Here is a 21,791-nt window from a genome sequence, read left to right as displayed (position 1 = left end):
ATGTTCTATTACCTGCATTTTGTTGGATAACCTCATTTGTGATCCTTTTGAATGGTTGATTGTGTCTTATTTTGTCTTTTGACTGTCTCTGATTATTTATTCTGTTTTTTTTTGTTTTTTGTTTTTTTTTATGCCTTTTCATTCTATATATATATGGCACAGACTGGTTGGCACCTTAATCTCGTTGTACGATGTTGCAATGACAATAAAGTTTATCTTTATCTTTTCGGAACCCTTCTTGAGGTAATTTGGAGGAATATAGTTCTGAACCAGACTTTTGATCATTTAGCCACACCACCTGCATTAACTTATTTAATTCAATCTTCTTAACACTACAGACATCACAGTAACCATGTAAAATCTCATTAACAATATGTGGCACCAAATTCCACCTGCATGAGTAAATTCCCTTTGGAGCAACCGTCCCATAGAAGTTTCCATATGAGTGTATAATGAGAGTAAAGTGAAGTGATTGCTGGCGACTTGAGTAGTTGAGTAGTCCAGACATTCGTAGGATTACAGCGGGCACACCCATGGCAGCGCTGCAAATCTGATCGTGAGATTATATCGCGCATCCACACGGTGGGCGGCGCCAGTCCGGAGCACTACGTCCTTCTGAGCTCACTTCCGTCGGCTTGAGTCGGCTCGCTGTTCTTCCAGTCTTCCACCGCTTTTGTTCTCCCATTTCCATCCAGTGTGCGCTGCTGAAAAGAGGGCTCAAGCTGGAAAAACACCACGAAGACGCAAAGTAGCGGAGCCGTCGGTCGCAGAAACGCCCGGTAGCCTCATGCGAAGCGCCGCTTGCACAGAGGATACTCTGCACTCCGTAGTTACATAACTGGACTAGTTTTTTTTTTCTTTTATTGTTGGCTTTTTTCACGCTGTTCTTATCGCACCAAAAACTGACTACCCCCTCTAAAGTCAAGATGGAGAACGACGACAAATACCTTCCCCAGCTGATGGCGGAGAAGGACAGCCTGGACTCGTCGTTTACGCACGCCATGAAACTTTTAAACGCAGGTAAAGTACAGTCGTGTGCTGTGTATTGTACCCTTCACAGTGGGGCTTGTGCTGTGACTTCAGTACGCGGGGAGCCACACACGGCTCGCGGAGACGCACGCTTCCACGCTGTGAGCGCCATGTGTGCGCTGCCCCGCAGCAGCAACACGGAGCGCTTGTGCAGCTCAGGAACGTGGATGCAGCGGTGTGTTCGTGTGTGCTAAACGGGTGCACGTCGAGGGTAAAGAGAGGATAGTCTAGTTTCTGAATGTGTAAACAGCCCGAAGCCACCTCGACGCTCTGAAGGATAACGTTATTTTGGACCGATTTCCGCTTCCTCTTGCGCGTCAAGCGGCCGCTGCTGAAGTGGCGTTGAGCCGGACACTGCAGGTGTCCAGCTCCGGGGCTGCGGTCCTGTAGCAGTGCTGGAGAGGGGACAGAAGAGCAGGCTGTCTGGATTGCCCTGTCCCGTTAATATAACTTGCAGGTGTTTTAGAGGGACACCACTGTTAATGCCACTAAATGTGATTTCTTACATCAAATAATGTAGTGATAGTGTGGAGTTGTGTGCCACGGGATAGCTAAAAAATCACCACTGAGGGCCATAGGTCTTGATTGTTGCTTTACAGAGATGTTGTAGACATCAATGGGGGTATTATGAGTTATTTACTCAGTGGTACACATAAACTGAAGGGCTGCTAGGTAAGCCATCATTGAGTTTTGTTGGCGTTGTAGCCCGTGTACTCTCCAAGTAGATGTCAATCACTTGCTGGTTCTTTCTGCATCAGTCTCTCTGGTACCTCCGCCAGTGATAGAGTAGGAGTCTTGGTCCAACAGGATGTGCTTAATGTTGATGTTTGACATTGCAAGTCCAGGAGTTGTCATGAACAGGAGAGGTGAAGTGGGTTGAGATGGTGTTATGGTGACAGAAGAGGAGCTAATGATGACCTCTCAACACGTAGCCATAAACACGCATTTCTTTTTAAAACCTTGGTTTGAAAGGTTCCCAAATAAAAGATTACTTTGATGAGTGGTGAGCCTGTCAGTTATTTTCTCAATTAACCACTACAGTCTTGCAGTGAATCACACCATGGTTTCAGAGCACCAGGTGGTAATCTTCAAATGTCAAAAGCAAATAATCCAAAGAATCCAGTGTTTGAATTTGTAGCTGGAAAAATACTTGAAATAATCAGTTGTCAAAGTAGGTGTCATTTAACGGGTTACTCAGTGGTTTCAGCTCTATTCAGCATGTTGACAAGATCATAAAAAGGTGTTAAATGACACATATCCTGTGCACACTTCAAGTCGTCTGGAGGCACTATTGTTTGGCGTTCATTTAACACTGCTTTGATTTGAGAGTCAATCAAATTCAGAATGTCTGTTATAAATCACTAAAAAGAGATAAGGTTTTTAGTTTTAGATAAGTGCATTTCAGGTATTGATATTGATAAGACTTGCTTTTAAAGTGAAATAAAATGTAATTTAAATGCTGGAGAGACAACTGTTACACATGAAAGTATCTAGAAACCCAGCAGAGTTGAAAACTTTGCATCTCTTTTACTGGAAATTACCAACCCACTTCTTTCTCATAATACCATCTTTCTTGTGATTACGTGTTCTGTGTCACTTTGAATCCTGTTTATCTGCATGAACGCCTTTTCCTGAAACGACATCTCTCCCCCCTTTTCCAGAAATTGATAGAATCCAGAAAGGTGAGACTAAAAAGGAGACAGAAACGTACTTGGACCTTTTCAATAACAGCAACATCAAACTTAAGGAGCGAGTACTCATACCTGTCAAACGGTACCCGAAGGTGAGCAGTCTTTGCCCCTCATTCTTTTTTCTCTTCTTCTCTCTTCTTCTTTTTTTGTCTCCCCACTGTGAACCCCTCTTGATTTAATTTATCTTGCTGCTGGGTTTCAATTACAGAAAGCCATGGGGTTACGTGGGACTCTCAAATGACTCCCCTCAACCTTGATCTTTAAGCTCCAGAGTATAATTACAACCAATACTGGCATGTTTTAAAATATGACTAAAAGGATCATAATGTTAATGTTCCTATGGTTGTGGTAGCTCTTTATTTCAGGATAATTCATACGGATCTCAGTAGATTTGAGCTTCTCTTCTGTTGGTCTTCACCGCACGTTTCTATTCAGAGTGAAGTCTTACTGGCATTATCATATAACCTCAGGTGCATTCGACCATGTCAGTACAGTTTATATCTGGCTCCCACATGTGGTTGCATTGATTTTTGAATGATGTTTTTTGATTGAGAGGAAACATTAGATAATGTTCTGTCCTCTGAAATGCAAGGAACACATGGCTTTTGCATAAGGCCAGTTTGCATATAGTTTATTGCATTTTGCTTCAGTTTGAGTCACCTAAGTTCATATGACACCTGTCTAAAGGGTGTTGTGTGTACTTATAGAATTGTGTTTCACGTTAACAACAGCAGTCAGACCACACTGCTTTAATTCTCTACAAGAATAACATCTGTAGATGCCCTACACTAGGTGTTAGATCAATATGATGTAGGAGTTCAGTCTGTGAGGTGAGACAGCCTTCTGATCCCACAGATCTGGTTTTACCTTATACATCAGTCCGCTGTGTTACTATGACAAAGCTAATGAGCACTTTCAGATTTCAACTTCTACAACTCCAGGGGGAATTGCTTTTTTTTGGGGGGGGGGGCATTTTTAGCTAAACGTGTGTGGCAATGAGAGCTAATTGCAGGACACATCCTATACACAGTAACTGCATTGTTTAAAAGACTGAGGAGGGAAAGATTGCAGCTCTAGATCACAACTTGGCTTTGCCTTAGTGTTTGGATGACTGGTGGTGAATGGTAACTGATGGGATCATATTGACCTTCTCTGGTAAATCTATTACTTAACCCTGCAGTATGCACACTAAGATCCCTAACAGTGATTGCTCCTTCACTCTCTTGGCAATAAACCCTCCTGTGCTGTGATAATCAGATAATTTTGTTCTGCTGTGTTTTGTTATTAGTTCAATTTCGTGGGGAAGATTTTGGGACCCCAGGGCAACACTATCAAACGCCTGCAGGAAGAGACTGGAGCCAAAATCTCTGTACTGGGCAAAGGATCCATGAGAGACAAAGCCAAGGTACTACACACACACACATACTCCCACATCTGGTAGTGCACACCTGTAAGAAGGGTACCTGGAGCCATAACACATCTGCCCTGTGCTAGAGAGGGATGACAGACAGTGAGCCCAGATGGCATCAACTTGCAGGGAAGCTCGGGTGAACTTAAACCTAAAGCCAAGGGCATCGATGCACTGCACATCTGTTCCTGGAATCTTCAGAATAGCCCACTAAACCTGTTATCTACCAGTGTGATGTGATTATTAAGCTATGTAAGGACAGGGAATACAGCACCTGCCCTAGGAGGTGGAGGAAACGTGATTACTTCTCGCATAACTCGTTTAATTTCAGAGTTAGCTGTGTTCTGTCTTTGACTTGCTGACACTCCTGTGATTTTTTTTTTTTTTTTTGCCCTTGTATCAGGAGGAAGGGCTGAGAAAAGGCGGCGAGCCCAAGTACGCCCACTTGTCTATGGAGCTGCACGTATTCATCGAGGTGTTTGCCCCCGTGCCCGAAGCCTACCTGCGCATGGCACACGCCATGGAGGAGGTCAAGAAGTTCCTGTGTCCTGTAAGTCTTTAAGTCTGTTGTGCAGTGGCTGGGGTGTGTATTGACTCGTCCATGGACTTTGTTTCAGCTGTACATATGAAGTGTTTTCTTTTTACTAGCTATCTTGTTGATTCAAGTCAGTAGTTGATAATGTCCTAAAGCTAAGGTTAGTTATGTTGTTGGTGTGTTATGCAATAGCCTAAAATCCCAAACTATTGATTTTTGCTATAACATAAGATAAAGGTGAACACCACATTGTTACAGATGTGAAGCTGAAATTGTGGGAATGCTTGGTATGTTGGCTTGAAATTCTTTTTTATCAATATCGTTTTCAAAACAATCAGAAATTTAAAAAAGTTAAAGACCGTTCAACTTCTAAACTGCGGCAGGTATTTAAAACAGACCCAGTGGCACTGTGTAAGCAAGTAACACCATGTGGGTCGCTTTCACTTTGTTAGCAGGGTTCATGTGGCTTGCTTGTAGTTCTGTCCATCACTGTGTCTACCTGAGTCTCATTCTTCAGGCAGCGAGGACAATCAGCTTGGATGTGTAGGGGTCCTAGACAGATAAGTGGGCATATTCACCATGCGCGGCCTACGCCGGCTTTATTGGTTTTATGCTGAGAGATTCTTGAGTGCCAGCCAACGCCGTCTGCCGTCAAGCCCAGCCGAAGCCCATAGTGTTCTAACAATGGCTGATGCCAAAGCTGGCTAGCAGGCTCAGGAGTTTATGAGATGCCTTACATTTTTGAATTAGTCTAGAGGGGTCTACGGACAAAAGAATAATTTGGATCAGAGGCGAGATGGATGGACCGATGAACCAGTTGCAATGTTGGTATTGCTGTGTTGTGTAAAAAACACAATATGTTGTTACAGTTTAAGGCCATAATCTGTAAGGTTTGATAATTTGATGTCATTTAGAACCAGGCCGTATTTTAATGAGTGACTGTGGCGCTCAAAAAATATGTGGATGTGATTTGCTGGAGAAATGTTTTAATGTATGACCTGTAAGTCTCCACAGGTATTCCTGCAGGGTTTGATTGTTATTCCTCGCCTTCTTTATCGCTGTGTACCTGTGTCTCTCAACATAAATGTAGTAGCCGAGCTTTGCTCCTTCGTGCAGGATTTAAAAATCTGTGTGTATGTTGAGGGAAGATGGGGGTTTCTGCATCTAATGCTAGTGCTAGCTTAAGTTGCATGTTGTAGCTCTAATGAACATACCTTGACTGGTGGAGACAGATCACCTCTCTGGCTTGTTAGCCGCAGCTGCACCCCGCTTCTCGTCAGAGGTGAATTTGTAATCAGTCAATTGCCTTGTGTTTTCCTTCTGCTGCTGCAGATTAATTGAAGTCTGCCGTCTACGCTGCATATTCCAGTATCCGTCTTTTTTTTTTTTCCTCCATCTTTTTCACCATCATTAGAGCTTTGTCACTATTCCAGTCCAGAGACTTGATTTATGAAAGAGAATTGATTGGGTCACAGTGCAGCTCTTGCAATTGCTCCCTGAAGAAAGGCGGTGGATTGTGTTGCAGGATTTGTGCTGCTCAGACAGGCGACTACACTAATCCACCCCGACTTATTGTTTTTGAGGATAGAATAAGGTAACCGTTGATGCAGACATGCCAGATTTGTCAAGAAGTGCAGGGAGACGTGATTTACATTTTGTGCATGATAGAGAAGCAAAGGAAGCCAGGGAGTGTGGATGGATGCTTTCCAACCTCCCACATTCACGACCCCCACTCTTGCTTCTCTTTAACACACTGAGTCACTGGCACTGAGACTTTTTCTTCCACTTGCTCCGTTAGTCATTACGAGGAGGGTGTGTTTTGAGCAGCTCTCCATTACTGTTTCACTATTTTACTCATCGGTCCTTCTTCCACTCTACTTCCTTTTCTCTCTCATCCGTGTGATTTCACTTTTGTCACGTCACATGGTCTTGTTCCTCGCGCTTATTTATTTTCTTCCTCTGTGTTTGTGTGTTTAGGATATGATGGATGATATCTGCCAAGAGCAGTTCATGGAGATGAGCTACCTGAACGGAGGCCAGGATCACGGAGCCCGAGGCAGAGGAGGCATGCCAGTCAGGGGCCGTGGAGTCCCCCCTGCTGGAGCACACAGGTGAGCTGTTACATGGGCACACACACAGGGTCTCTCATAGACTAGCCACTGGGCCACTGAGGTCATTAAAAACACACTGCTCTTCACTTTCTACTGCATGTGTGCATCAGAGAAAATACCATGCAAGACTGCAAGTGGCATGATATGATCAGCTTTTTCTGTAATTGTGTAGTTTGTCTTTAGATTCATGATTACATTTGAAAAGGTTTAGATTAATGAAAAAATTTCTATTGTAAAGGAAAAGTTCCATATCTAGGTCAAAAGGCTGTGAGTTCACACCAGTACCAGTCTTATGTCTATACAGTAGCTGGAGCCAGAAGCCAGTTAGCATAGAGACTGGAGCAGCATTGATCTTCTCATCTTGGCAAGGAAGCACACAAGCATACTTCCCATAATGTCAAACTATTCTGTAAGTAGAAGGGCACAGTATTGACTGTGCGTTGTTTTCCCAGGGGTAGAGGAATGCCTCCTCGCGGTGCAGCTGCCAGGGGAGGTGTGACTCGAGGCGGCCCAGTCGGAGGTGGCACAGTCAGGGGTGCCCCGGCAGGCCGAGGAGGACCCCCTGCGGCATCTGCTAGGGGGGCAGCAGCACCCCGCCCCAGGCCCCCAGCTGCTGGGCCTCCCCAGAGGATGGCGCCTCCACCCCCTCATCAGCACACCCCTGCTGCAGCCACTGAGAGCTACGATGAATATGTAAGTGCAGCTGCCGGTGAAGCATGTTTTTAATGTATTCGTTAAATTTGTATGTAGTAGGTAGAAGATCTCTTCAGTTTTGATAAGGTAGACAGAGGACTCGGGAGGAGTATGTAGTGTAACATCCAAAAGATTAGGTTTTTCTGTCGAGATGTGGTTCTCTCAGGTTTGACATAGCTAAATCTGACCCATCGGCATGCTTCTGAATGAGAGTGTTCTGAGCACTGGCTTAACTTTGAATTGCTTGTCCGTCATCGCAGGAATAGGTGATTTTTAGATGCTTGAGACATAAGGGGAGTGTATCTGCTTTAGTATAAGTGTAGTACTGCAGGGACATCTTGACATTCATGATTCATGAAGAAGACTCTTCTTAAAGCTCACTCTGTTTCTCTGTTTCCTTCCCTCTCCAGGGCTACGATGAGAGCTACACAGACACGGCCTACGAGTCATACGACAGCTATTACAGTCAGCCGCAGGCGTGAGTGAATCAGACGTTTGGTTTTCACCTGCTTTTCACAAAGTGCACTCACATTGCCTGGTTGCGAGTTTCACTTGAAATGGGATTTGAGAGAAGCACAAATACCGTACAGCAACTCCTCACAAGCTCAGCATTGACGGTGCTTTATGTTTCATGGTTCAGCTAGTGGTGTTATTTAGGAGAACCAGTTCAGATGTTTCCGTGCTAGAGAGCCGAGCTTTGATGTGTTCCATGGAAGCCAATTATCACCCCCCTAGACATTACAGTCAGCCTGATGTTATTCAAAGATTAAAAGTGATTTTTCTCCTTTTTCCCCGTGTTTTTGACCATTAGAGAGCCAGAGTACTATGACTATGGACATGGAGAGACCACAGAGTCCTACGAGTCATACGGTAAGGAAAAAAAGTCTTCCCCTGTCATCAACAGTGACCTTATTTATACAAAGTGATAATAATGACAAAAATTTAATTCCCACCAATTGTATTTAAGTGCCATAATATGCTAAATGCCCTGAGGTTTCCCTACCTGGTGGTATGTGGAATTTGATTATAGATTGATTAAATTTGATTGAATTATGTCAAATTTGAAGGTATTTATTGTCCATTCAGTGACTTTTCACCAGAGTTAAAATTTTAAAAGGTAACGTTTTGAATTGCCAGCTAAAAAGGCAGCGAGATTACAAAGTTAAAGCCACTAACTGGTAATTGCAAAGACTCCCTGTTGAGCTTTTGAGTGCTAGTAGTGCTCAAAATCCTGTTTTTTTTTTTTTTTTTTTTAAGCTGTTGCAGTGGTTGCTTTGCATTTTATTTTTCCAAATAAGCTCCATATTGCAGCTTAAATGTCCACTAGCCAAATTAGTTGTGAATTCATATTTGATGATAAACAGGTTTTTTTTCTTGTCTGTGACCCCACTAGGCCAAGATGACTGGAACGGGACTCAGCGAACAGGAAAGGCCCCTCCCTCCTCTAGAGGTGCCAAGACCTTACCTTACCGGCAGCACCCATACCTACAGTACTGAAGCGGACTCGCCACCCTTAACGTGTCGCCCCGAGTACCGCCTGTCTACCACGGCAGCTCTCGCTTTAAGCAGCCTCACAAGTAATTGTCCGTTTTGTCTTTGGTTTGGTCTTTTCCTACACCGGACTTTATACGAGAGAACAAATTGGGAACTGAAAATCGGAACTGATTTTTGAGATTTGACCGCAAACTCTCTCCCCCACCCCTACTTTGTCACACCAACCAACCAACCACCCATCCATCCAACCAACCAACCAAAGCGGCTTTTAAATGGGTTATAGATGAGAAGTTTGCGTCCGTTTTTTGTTCTTTGAGTTTTTGTTCATTTTTGCTGTATTTTTTTCCTCTGACCCTCTTTACCCCCCCCCACCCCCTTTTTGGCTTTTTTTGCAATGTTGAACGTTAATTTTTTAACTGTTTGGAAGTAGTCATTTCTAGTGAAAGTAGTGGCTCATTATTCACTTGTCTAAGGAATCCATTTTAATTGTTTTTAAATACAAAGAATCTGTTGAGTCAGTTGCAGATTCCCATTTAGGCTACATTTCAAAATTCTGTTAATATAGCCTAATAAAAGACCTTTTAAACTTCAATTATGTAATATAGAAACAAAAAAAAATTAAATTAAGTGAAGGTTAAAGAATCAATGTTAATGGCATCAATTCATTCTTGATGATGGTTTGTTTTTAAATAGTTCTAAAAACGTTGACAATTTACACTTAGGCAGCAATATTTGTCATTGTACTTAGAGTTTTGAAATATAGCCCTAATAGACACTGTTGAGATGGACTGTCCTCATATCCTTAATTTGTTTTACATGTAAAAAATAATAATTTTAAGAGCCTGAAGACAAAATGTTTGTTTAATGAGAACACGGCCGAGAGACGGCCTCCTGTTATGCTAAAAAGAAAAAAACAAAAAAAGAAAAAACGGTTCAGGTCTTCATTTTGTGATCTGATTCTCTATAAACTGCATGCACAAAGTACACAAAGAAGGATTGGGACAAAAATCTCCACATGGGTCTTCTCTTTCTATAGAGAAGGGATCCTGCAGCTCAATCCGAACTCTTGTACATATTTTAAAACATCCTAACTGTACTTATTCTGCCACTAGTATCTGTACCCTCTCCATAAAATGCATTATGCTACATGTGTAAGCTTGCCTAAATAGGTTACTAAATCTGTCCAAAAGATGTTTTGCAGCAGTTTGTCAATAAAGCTTAGTTTGTTTTTTTATGAAACTTAACTTGCTTTATTTGTTTCCTGTCCTAGTAAAATTCTGAAATGGCCTTTTTTAAACAACCTTCAGCAGTCAGATGTAGGTGTTTTCCTTTGTTTCTCATTCAAAACCGCATTTTAAATCTAAATGAATGTATTGACGTCTGAAGACTTTAACCCTACTAAATGATGTCTTGATTGATTATCAAAAGAGCACAACTTATTCTTTCTCTCTCTTTCTATACTTTTTAAAAAGGACCCAGAGGTAAGACCTCTAAAATAACCTGGATAGCTTCCTAATGTGTATAGAGTTCTAAAGCATTGAATGCCTGGGTATGTATAAGACTTTTTCAATCCTCTTACCTGTGGTCGTAACCGTTAATGAGAATTGCTTTTATAGCGTCTGAAAATTAACTGAATTCAAACCACCATTCAGGTCTAGGTTTCATTGTCATGAATGACGCTGGCGCGATGGCTACTTTAGTAGAGTAATGGCAGTGCAATGGAGAGGATGGTTTTAACCTAGAGAACTCCACTGTAAAGGTAACCTAACCCTAAATGTTTAATTTCGTAGTGTGTTTATACATTGACATAAACTTGCTGTTAAATGCGTACAATTTCTTAAAATATTATTACAGTCATGGCAACAAAAAAAAAAAGAATCGACTCAAAAGTAAGAAAAACGTAACTTCCAATATTATACAATAGTTGATTTTATGTACCAAAATAACTGTTCTGTGTACTAACAAAATATATTAGAGTAGTGTTAATGCAACTCTTGCTAAAATGAACAAAGCCAAATCTATGTCAATATCTTCTGTACAGTTGAGCTGCTGTTACTTTTGTTTGCTTTAAGGTTGTTTACTGTAATATTTGAGAGGTTCTGCCTGTACAAAGTTATCCAAAAGAGAAAGCTTGAGTTGCATGAGCATATCTTCTCCTGTAGACATTGCATGATCTCTGTCTCAAGTTTCTCCCAGTGTTTTTAGACAAGGTATTGATTTGAGGTTTTGTCCTTCCCTCAGGCACAGCTTTTGGTCACTGATTGCCCGGAGACAGTCTGCTGAAGTGAGACCGTACAAACCTCAGGTTGGTCCGCCCTCTTGGCTTTTTCCATTTTAAAGCACGATGCTGCTGGCTTTTGCATGCTTTAGTCCATTAGCTGCACCCTTCATGTTTTTTTTTTTTTTTTATTACCAGCAACCATGCAGCAAGTTTAAGATTGTTACCTCCTCACAGCCATTACTATCCATGTCTTTGTACTATGAAAGTCGATGTTCGTAGACTCAAAACTCATGGTAAATGTGTAATCCATCACAGTGAACCACTCTAGTTTATCAGTGTATCTTTGCTTTTGCAGAAACCAGAGCTTATTTTGGAATCTTCCTCTATTGGTGCTGGTAAATATGATGCTATGTCTAGCTAGGTTTGCTTGGCTTAGCACGACTACTGATGTTAATCTGTGTTAGCGTGTTATCGGGGAAATCCACTATGTAGTAGTATCGAGCTAATAGGCTAGGTTTTGCGCACATAATGGTACACTTTCTTTTTCATTTGACTAGGATGGAAAACGTTTGTATGTTTCAGTTTAGATTTCAGTGTCTATATTTGACAACTGTCATACTGTTGTTTCCCAAATAAGGGAACCCTAACCCTAACCGGACACCCACAACATAATCAACATGTCTTGCATTTCTTAGTTATTAAAAATTATATATATATATATATATATATATATATATATATATATATATATATATATATATATATACACATACACACACACACACACACACACACACACACACACACAATAACTGATAGTTAATTATTTTAGGGGGGGCTGACTGAATGCCCCATATACAGGGTCTAGAAGCGCCCCTGCTTCATGCTAAGCAAAGCTAACCAGCTGCTGGCTATAGCTTCATATTTCATGTTTTTATCTAATTTTGAACAGGAAAAGAAATGAGGGTAAATCTCAGAATGTTATGATTCTTTCATGAAAGAATCAAATTAGATATTTGTGGCGTTTGTTGTGATGTGATTCTTTTTGAAATTTAAAGTTTTCAGTTTCTGCTTTTGGCACTTACTTAAAAAAAACAAAAAAAGCTGACAAAATCCCCCTAGTGATGGATTAGCCATTTTGTGCTGTAATGTAAAGTACACACAATCTGTGGGTAATGGTCTAAAACATTCTAAACCACTGGTATGGTCCCTTTAACTTTTTCCATTTTCCCCAAGGACCAATGTGCAAGAAACTTTGCTGCAGATTCCTCTGGGCCTTTCAGCCCGTGTAACATTATACAGCAGCAGCATGTTCACGATTTCCACACCATTTCAAAGGTTGGTTGATTCTGATGATTGGCCAGCAACTGTAAGTTGCCTTGGTTTTGACGGTGCCTGTGAATTGGTATGTGGCCACACTAGCCTTCAGCAAGGCTGAGTGAGGGAGAACGGGACGCCGGTGTCAGTGTGATCTCAGAGAAAGTGACTAATGAGGATCCGTAGCTCACGGCTCTCTGACAGAAGGAAAAACAGCAGCTAGAAGACTCTGGCGATTCCCGAAATGGAACCAGCAGGAGGACAGAGACAGAGGTGTCAGAGGGATTTCTCATCATGTCCTGTCTGTGCCTTGAAGGCAGGAAAAAGTTAAATGAAGGCTTGGAAAGTAAAGCTTATTGGTCAGACTTTGAGAAACATAATTGTCATTGGCATTCTGATAGAAGTTTAATGACGGACCATCTAATGGCATTCTAGGAGTGTCCTGACAGAAAGGTCACTCAAGATTGTGTTCCGCGTGACATGTTTGGGGTACACAAAAAAAAAACTTAAAGCAACACGCCGGCTGCAAAGATTTGGAACTCTTAAGCACAAAGTGAGTGTTTAATAATGCAAAATATAACATGCTGCATCATGTCCAGACTTCACAGGAGCCCTAAATTATAGAAGAGCTGATGCCTGCTCCTCGGTTATCATTTGCTCTTATGTTTTAAAGCTGCTGCAAAACACTGCAATCTGTGTCCACATTAGCTGTTGATTGAAATATAAATGCACTAATCCGAAATCACTAGTCTCGCCAGTAATTATGTCTCACTTTGCAAAATGTTGCTTAGCTACTGTTGAAGAGCTGTGCTGCTTGGCAGAAAAATGACCTTTAATTATAATAGCCTCTGCTTAAAAATTAAATTTTTATAAGTGGGTTGCTCTTTGCCAGACACTACCTCTTATCTGGCTCTAAATCACTGTAAAGCACAGGAGGCTTTTTAGACTTGAAGAACCAGTGTTGTGTGTTTACACGTCCACTCATGCCCATGTCTCCCCTGTGCTTTCATCTCCTCTCCAGTGAAGCCATGCACAGGAGCAGCTCAGCATGAAGAAAGCGGTCTGTTCCTGGCAGGGAGAAGTGACGGCTGTGGTGGCCTGCTGAAAAGTGACCCGCAGGATTCGACCTGTCGTGACGGGGCGGGGAGAGAGGAGCTGGCTCCGACTCCCACTGGAACAGGACTGCAAGACTGCAGCTGGTTGGCGACAAGACTTACAGCTCAGTGCAAACCCAGAATAACTAGAGACTGACGAAACAGCTCTTCATGTGGATTATTTTCTACTATTTCTGCGTTCCATATTAATATTGAATTACTGTGTTCTTGTGTAATTATTTTCTAACATTGAATACACCCACATGAAGGCTTTGCTGCTGATTGCATGCTGCTGTGCTCAGTTTCTTTGGACCACCCCCTCTTCCAACAAATACAATTGTTCCAGCCTAATTTACCATAAAATGAGCACTCCTGTTATAGTAGGCTGTGAAATTGTTTTTAATTTCTACTAACCCTTAAATTAGAAATGGGATGAACCGTTTACATTTTGCAAAGCAAGCTCAAAGAGTATCATATGACATCTGCATTTAAATTTTTTTGTGTGTGCTTTCTGGCAGAGCGCTGTTTTAACATCTATGACTTATTACAGTGTGAAATTAGCCTCAGTGCTCTGGAGTTCAAGATGCCCGGAGAGTGCAGATCAGTATCTGTCTGTGTGGCTGCAAGTACACCGTAAGCTCACACGCGCCGCTATGGCTTGGCATTGCACGGCCTGTGTAGCCCTGAGGATATCAAATGCTAATGCAGCAGCCCATTTGCATGTACTTGCATGTACCCTTCTTGCAAATGCGCAACACTTTCGTAACTGACGCTGGCCTGTTCTCGGGCGTTCAGCATCCAAGTATGATAATTCAGAGCGTTGGAGCTGGGAGGAAAGCTGCATGTGAGAAAGGGACAGAGGGTGAAGACAGACATTACTAACTTCCCTCCATCTATCCATCATGCCTCTGCTGATTTGATTCCCCTCTATGCCATTTTCTGCCATTATCACTGATGATATTACAGCTGCCTGTGGTGCAGAGTTACATTTAGAGGTCAAATTTGTGCTTTCCTGTATTAAAAACAAATTTCACTGTCTCAATCCACTGGTCAGAAGCAGCATTAGCCAAGTCAGTGGCTGCATTTAGTTTATTGAAAAAGCTAGCAGCTTAGAGGATAGAACATTAGATATTAGGACAGAAACCATTATTTGAGATGAGATGTCAACTGGCCATATCCAAAACAGATCATTTTTCAGTCTTTATGTGCTATTATGTCTAAAATAATGATCTGTGTCTTCTGCAATCCAATGAAAGATATGTGATGGCGTGGAAGCCATCTTTGTTTAAGTCGATGAACTGTCAAAAGTGGAAAGGTGGAAAAGAAAGTGAATGCTACTGTGCAATGATCAATAAAAATAGGATTAAATTTGAGCAAGTTGTGTATGTCATCTTAGGGTGTGCTTTAGTGTGTGGAGGTGGATGTGTTAAAATGCTGTGAGTGTATGTGTTAGAGGTGACGGTGTTGTGGGCAGATATGGTGGACAGCTGGATTCCATCTTCTGGTCTTGACAGATTCACACCATCAGAGGAACATCGCATGCTGCTGCCTGTGACAATCAGCCTCCCCCAGATACACATCAGCTGCTGCTTCATCAGGAGTGGCAATAATCTAGGTGGCTTGTGGTGGTGGTGCTTAAAGTGGGGTGGGCTGACCCCTGAGTGTCCTTGATCTTCCTTGCAGGAGAGACTTTGAAGATATAGAGGGATGGCTACTATAATAAGCAGTGTGTGAGCGCTTATGTTCACACAGAATAGATAAAAACAGCTTATAGGATTTCTTCAGGATGACTTCAAGGGTTCAAAGGGAAGTCTGTGGGTTGAGGTGACCTTTTTTGGACTTTAACAAATTAAGACTTCTTTCAAAGTGGAATATAGTAAATAGTATATAGAGACTGCTCCAATGGTCATCTGTAGAGTCAATACAGCAGGCACTAACAAAAACAAGATGATGCCAGCTTGACTCCATGCATGAAAACGTGAAACAACAACAAAGGCGAAAGTGAGTTGTTTTCGTCACATTGAAATGATAGAAAATCATTAGAGTCGTATGTAGCATACAACAGTAAAGAGATGCTAAATAACAAATAAATGCTAATTACCATGAGACAAAGGTATGAACAAAATAATGTGGAAGAGGAGGTTGAATATGCCTACAAAGATGTCAGAAATAAATGCAAAATGTTTACAGAGATGCACACAGCGGTTTTATTTGTAGTTGTTTGCATCTCTTAATCTGGGGATCTTGCTCCTATGTAGGTAGAAGTGGGGCTTTTTACATATGTCATATCTCTGTTATTGGAACATGCTTTATTTCATGTATCATTTTAAATCTCTGCAACTGAGATGCAAAAAGAGCGCAAAATGACGCAAAACAAAACACTGCAGAACAGTGATAAAGGAAAAGCAAACAATAAAGAGAAAAAGGGAAGAAAAAGACACAAAGAACAATCAGAAGAGACATAAACTACTACAAACACAAATCGATGACTAGGGCATGCAGCGGGGCTACAAAGAGACGTAACACAAACAGAGATGCACAAGGCAGTGGTGTTTGTAATCATTTTGTATCTCTTAGTCTGGGGGTCTAGATTTTAACATAATCTGTCAATGCTCATTTCTGTCTGGAACAGCTTCCTGCATGTTCTCTACATCTTCATGTGTCATTTTTGGGGTCTATAGCTTCAGCACTCAAATACTTCTTTTATATAAACTAGCCTTTCTCTGTTATTTAGGTCTTTTCCAAGCTTTATTAAGTAGAACACCGAACTTTCAAGACTAAATGTTGGTGTTTGCATAGGGATTTTGTCCCCCTCTCAGCAGTCAGCACAGGGCCCAGTTGTCATCATGGATGGCAGTGCTCAGCGGGGGTTGGAGTAGACAAACTAGGCCAGCTATATAAAGTGGATGAATCTTACTTTTGAAATGGTTGCCATGGAAGACTTACTAGATGCTGCAGTGCAATGTGGGATACTTTAAAGCAGGCCTGTATGTGTGTCTTTGTGTGTGCATGCAAGCAAGAGACTGGAAACACATCTTGGGTGGTTTATTAATGAAAGACAGAACAGTGAGAACAGCCTGCGTGTGTATATCAGCTTGTGCGGAAAGACAGAAAGAGGATGTCAGAAAGCAATAGAAAATGAAGAGCGCCTTTACATCTGCGCGTGGGAGGATATTGCTAGAAAATGTCATACCTGTCATGTTTCCTAAGTAATATTTATCAAATTGCAAGATCACATTTAAAGAGCAACCCAGCTGTCTTTCAGTGTAGTTTACACTCTGAAAGCTCACGACAGCCAGACCTTTCACTAATCGCATTGATATTCAAAACCGTGCGTCTGTGCGTGAGTGTACACCGGCATGTTCACATGTTGAATTCTTACATCCCCAGAGTGGCACACAAAGATCAATAAGACTCGAGCTTTAAAGAAGTCAGCCTTTTCTTTAATGTGCAGACAGCTCAGTTACAAAGTGGGGGAAACAACTAATGGTGCTCCAGCCGGCCCAGCTTGTGATGTCCTCATGCTTCTTTGTCACGTCTGATATCCATCAAAAATAATGAAATTAATTCCCCTAGTCTCAGCCCTTATAGCAGTACTGATTTTTGAGATGCATTCATGGGACACCCAAAGCAGTTTACAAAAGGGAGAGTGAAAGTGAAGTTAAAAGACTGTTGGTACCTGTGAGTCGCAGCTCATGTCAAGACCAGTTTGAACCTGCGCTTTCTCTCACTTTGAATCTGTCAAGACTATAAGACCTCTACTTTGACCTCCTTGAGCTAAATCAGCAGAAATGTTGGGACAGCTAGCAGCAATCAGCTCGGTTGATGCACCACACCTGGAGTGGCATGATCATTATGTCCTGTACTGTGCAGAGCCCAGGTGGACAGGTTTGTTTGCTTGGGTAGTTTGAAATTTATGATAAATAGCAGGATGTTACAAGAAGTATATACAGTTCCACATTTCACACTGCATGTCAAAATAAAGCTTAGTCCTGAAAGGAGCTGTCTATCCCCACAGTACCATTTTGCGGCGAGGCACAGATCAGAGAGAGCACAGTGGACTTGATATTTGTCAAATTGAAGAAGTCTGTAATTATCAAGAGTCATCCTAGAGTTGGCTGCCCGGCCACACTGAGTAACCAGACAAGAGGGACTCTGGTCAGGGAGGTGACGAAGAAAGCAGTGGTCATTAACACAGCATCAGAAGTTCTCTGCTGGAAGCAGGACTGTCTCATTAACTCTCCAACAATCAAGGCTTTTGTGGTAGAGTGGTTAGATGGATGCCACAGTCTGTTTGGTGTTTGCCAAGCAGCATATAAAACACTCAAAAGGCATAAAGAAAAAGTTTCACTTGCATAAAATGAAACTCTTGGAACAGAACCCCAAGCACAATGTCCAGTGAATACACTGCCTGGCCAATACAATCACTTTAGTGTGGCATGGTGGTGACAACATTATGCTATGGTCGGCAGCCGAGAGAGAGAGGCAGACTGATCGGAGTTGAAAGAAGGATAAATTAAAACCAAATAAAGGAATGTTCTGCTCCACACTGCAGGCCCCACGGGGGGCCCCAAAGCATGCAGCCAAGACAATTCTGGACTCAACCAAAGCCCGAACAAACCAGACAGAACATCAGTGGACAGACCTGAAGATGGCAGTTGACAATTTGACAGAGCTTGAGAGGATGAATGGCATTGGTATGAAAATCTTGTAGAGATCCAAGAAGAGCTTAAGTAGTCCCAAAGAGGCTTCTACAAAGTATTGGATATATGGAAATGAGAGATTTTAGTTCTGGATTTTTGCAGACTAACAGGTTTGCCTGTCTGAGTTTAACTTCACCTGAAGGTTTAACTTTGAACTCAGGGTCTATTTGTCCAGTATTATTGTGGACAAACTAATTTATCAGCTAAATCAGCTAATTGCTTTAAATAATCCAGGTCTTCAGCTTACATGTATACATGTAAACCTCACCTGAACAGTCCATTGGGGACATTCTCTAAGTTCTCTCATACACGAAAAGGCCCCCAAACAGTATGCTGCCTGTTTTGATACTGTAGGAACTGTTAATTGAGTAGTTTTATTTTATTTCACTGTATCTTATACCAGAAACTTCACTTCCACATGGGTGAAATGCCTGCCTGGCAATATATTGCTAACCCACAGACTGCAGCTCTACACCCACACACAGAGTCGCATACGAACACTCACACTTTTCTCACTCATTTATTTTTTTATTTCTTGTCTCGCAGTTGGCTAGGAACTCTAGTTGGAAATTAAAAAATTCCGACTTCCTCACTTCTCCTCGATTTCACTGCCATTTCTACCAGATTCCGTGCTCCCTCCCTCTAATTTCTGCCTCCCCTCTCCCATCTCATTGTGCTCTCTCTGCTTTCCTTGTTAGCTCTGCTCAGGTCTCTCACCTCTCATTAGCTTCTCCTCTGCTGACTGGAGGCACCTGTCCTCAGGTCTCTCTGTGGATATCTCAGCTTCTGTTTAAATCAATTTCCATGTTAAATAGCCACTGGAGGGTGTGGATGGGAGATGGGGTGGGCGCTGTCGCCAGGGATGGATGGAGGACGGGGGGCAGGATAGAAGAAGTTGAGACATAACAATGAACCACAACTCTTTCACACCGTTGACCCTCCAGGCTGATCCACAACCCGCGTCTTGTTCTCGCTCACGCTCTCTCCACCCCCATCCCCCTTTCTCTCCTGGTTTGGCCTTTTATCACTCTGTGTTCTCCCCTTTGGCTTTTTTTTCTTTCATTTTATTACCATCCCTGTCCTTCTCTTTTTTTTCCTTTCCCATTTTGTCTTTGACTTCCATTCTCACAGCGCGGCCCAGGGCATGTTCTCATTTCAGATGAGATCTAAAAAGAGTTGTGACAAGGTGGTATGCGTGTGTTTGTTTGTTTGTGGCTGTGTGTGTTTGTGTGTGTGGGATTCTGCAGCTCAGGAGTTGCTTCACATATTAATCTCGCCCTACCTTTTTGGGCTAAAACATCTCAACATTCATTTTTCTTAAGCGCACAACACTTGTCACGTACGATATAGAGTTTCAGCGCTCCTTTAAAGTCACCCTACTGACGAGCATATTATTCTGCCACTACAAACATAAATGACAACTTCAAATAACCTTCCTCACTCTGACAAATTATGCAGAAAAAAAATGTCAAGTGCATTAACTTAAATGTCATATGTGCTGCATTACTGATTTATTTTAAAGACAGTGAGCCCAGTAGGGAAAGGAGAGAACTATTAACTGGCACCAGAAAGACAGACAGTATTACACCTGGATCTCAGCATACTTGCACTGGCTCCCTGCCAAACACAGGACACGGTTAAATGTGGTCTTATTTGTTTTTAAAGCCTTACAAAGGTTGTTACTTCAGGACATTTCTGAACTTCCTGCCCCTACTGTAGGTCTAGGCCTTGTAGATCCTCAGATTAATTGCTCATAAGTGTTACCCGCCAGGTAAAGGACATTGTGTTTTTGCAGTAGCGACCTCAAAGCTTTGGAACTGTCTTCCCTGTAGAAAATTTAAGACATTTAACACCTAACTTAAAATACAATCTCCTTTATCATACTTTTTTTATTGATGCTTTTACTGTTTGATACAGAACAGTACTTTAGGCACCTGTAGCTATTTTCACTGGATTTCAAAAGCTGACGTTTCAAATGGTAAATTAATTAAATTATGTGGTATTTTAAAGCTACAATTTGTTTATGTAGCCTCTGGAACCAGCAGAACTATAGGGTGGTGCTCAGTCACTGTGCATTTTGGAATAGGTATAACAAAGCTATAACAAATTGTTTTAGACAGAATCACAAGAGGTAGTGCATAAAAGCCCATTCCCTGATCACTTCCTAATAGGTATTCATGCACTCAGTTTGACACGCTGTTTAACCAGTTTGTTGAAATTTTCAATCCTATTTGGCGCTTTATTTTCCTCCTTGCTATTTTTTAATTGAGTTAACTGAGTTTAGAGTAATTAATCATTTATAATTAGCTAATATAATTTGCTTTCCTCCTACCCCTTGGTAAATCTAAGTAACCCTGGCTGGGAATCACTGATCAACCTCATTGAGTCCCAGCTGGGGTACAAGTACCCTTTGTTACAGAGCGCTACAGTATTAAAAAAAAATATGACTTCATATTAAAAACTCTGAATACTACTGTTTAGGAGTAAAACAAACACACATGTATTACAAACTGGCATGATAGCAAACTTTATTTATTGTTATAGCAATGACATGCACAGGACACGCCTGCTGCTGACCTGAATCCAGATGCAAACTTCATAAAATGTGCAAAAAGACGTACAGACTAAGTCTGCGTAGTGTAATATTAATTAAAAGAATACTTACCAACCTTAACTTTATGAAGGAAACAGCTCATTTGCAAAACCAGCAGTCAATGTTTTTTCCAGACAGGAACGGTTACTTTGGTAGAACGTGCATCCATTGAAAACTGCTCACAGCAAGGTCTGTGGGCTATTCTGAGTCACAGGGACACTATTTTTGAGCATTTTACTATTGAATATAATATAAAGCATCCTAAACAAAAAGCCATTCATCTCCATTGATGTGGATTTCAGAGAATCTCTGAGTATATGTCAAACCCTGCAAAAATTATAGCAAGATACTGCACCACTAGAGGATGTTAGAAAATAGACTTTTTTAAACATTTGATCAAGGCAACTCTTTTTAGGCAAGGCTAGAAAATGACCTCATATTTAAAGTTCTATAAAAATAAAGTGCTTTATTACAGCTGTATTTTGTTTGTGTGTGTGTGTGTGTGTGTGTGAGACACTGACAGCTACTCAGACTGGCTCATGTAATGAACAATCATTCTGTACTATTGTCACTAAGTATAATTATGGCCTGTGTCCCAGATTACTGCACACACAATGCAAATTACTCGTTAATCGTCAGACCGTGTGTGTGCGCACGTTGGTGTAGTTTCTGCCATGCTAGTTTCAAGCATGCAAACACAGTTTAGCACCCTATCTGATGAGATTAAGGATTAATTACTTCCCGTTAATCCCCATATAAAAGAAATGAGCCTGATTGGAGATAAGCCTTCCACCTAAAGAATCATGAAATGGTGAATAAACTCCAGTAATAGTCTAGTTAAAAACACACTAACACTCATGCTTATGTAGATACGTGTTAGACACGCGCACGCAGTGGAATGT

The 21,791-nt window shown here is 41.6% G+C and overlaps 1 protein-coding gene across 6 annotated transcripts; it reads left to right on the top strand.

Annotated features, from left to right (window-relative positions):
• The first annotated feature begins 608 nt into the window (after positions 1-608).
• Positions 609-14,966, top strand: khdrbs1b (KH domain containing, RNA binding, signal transduction associated 1b). 6 transcript variants are annotated; one of them, XR_003298054.1, is made up of 13 exons: positions 609-1,020; positions 2,691-2,812; positions 4,009-4,125; positions 4,532-4,678; positions 6,641-6,774; positions 7,227-7,467; positions 7,878-7,945; positions 8,279-8,337; positions 8,861-9,044; positions 10,232-10,277; positions 10,434-10,442; positions 11,203-11,266; positions 13,521-14,966. XR_003298054.1 is itself a non-coding variant. In XM_026348990.1 (9 exons), the coding sequence occupies exons 1-9, from the start codon at positions 927-929 to the stop codon at positions 8,962-8,964; spliced, it is 1,086 nt and encodes a 361-aa protein (XP_026204775.1). In that variant the 5' UTR covers positions 609-926; the 3' UTR covers positions 8,965-10,205. The 6 variants fall into 6 exon arrangements, 1 of the variants encoding a protein (XP_026204775.1); XR_003298051.1 differs by having other exon boundaries at positions 10,434-10,720; XR_003298052.1 differs by adding an exon at positions 10,614-10,720 and having other exon boundaries at positions 10,232-10,510.
• The last annotated feature ends 6,825 nt before the right edge of the window (positions 14,967-21,791 follow it).

Source organism: Anabas testudineus, chromosome 11 (genome assembly GCF_900324465.2).
Source record: "Anabas testudineus chromosome 11, fAnaTes1.2, whole genome shotgun sequence".
Classification (NCBI taxonomy): Eukaryota; Metazoa; Chordata; class Actinopteri; order Anabantiformes; family Anabantidae; genus Anabas; species Anabas testudineus.
Note: the sequence above shows the minus strand (reverse complement) of the source record. Positions and strands in the feature narration are given on the sequence as shown.

What these genes read in the sequence shown, in the direction of transcription:
- khdrbs1b (XM_026348990.1), top strand. Translation starts at nt 927, where the DNA reads ATGGAGAACGACGACAAATACCTTCCCCAGCTGATGGCGGAGAAGGAC. An exon ending in CTGTCAAACGGTACCCGAAG is followed by an intron (nt 2,813 to 4,008) that starts GTGAGCAGTCTT and finishes TTTTGTTATTAG; the next exon opens with TTCAATTTCGTGGGGAAGAT. An exon ending in AGAGTCCTACGAGTCATACG is followed by an intron (nt 8,338 to 8,860) that starts GTAAGGAAAAAA and finishes TGACCCCACTAG; the next exon opens with GCCAAGATGACTGGAACGGG.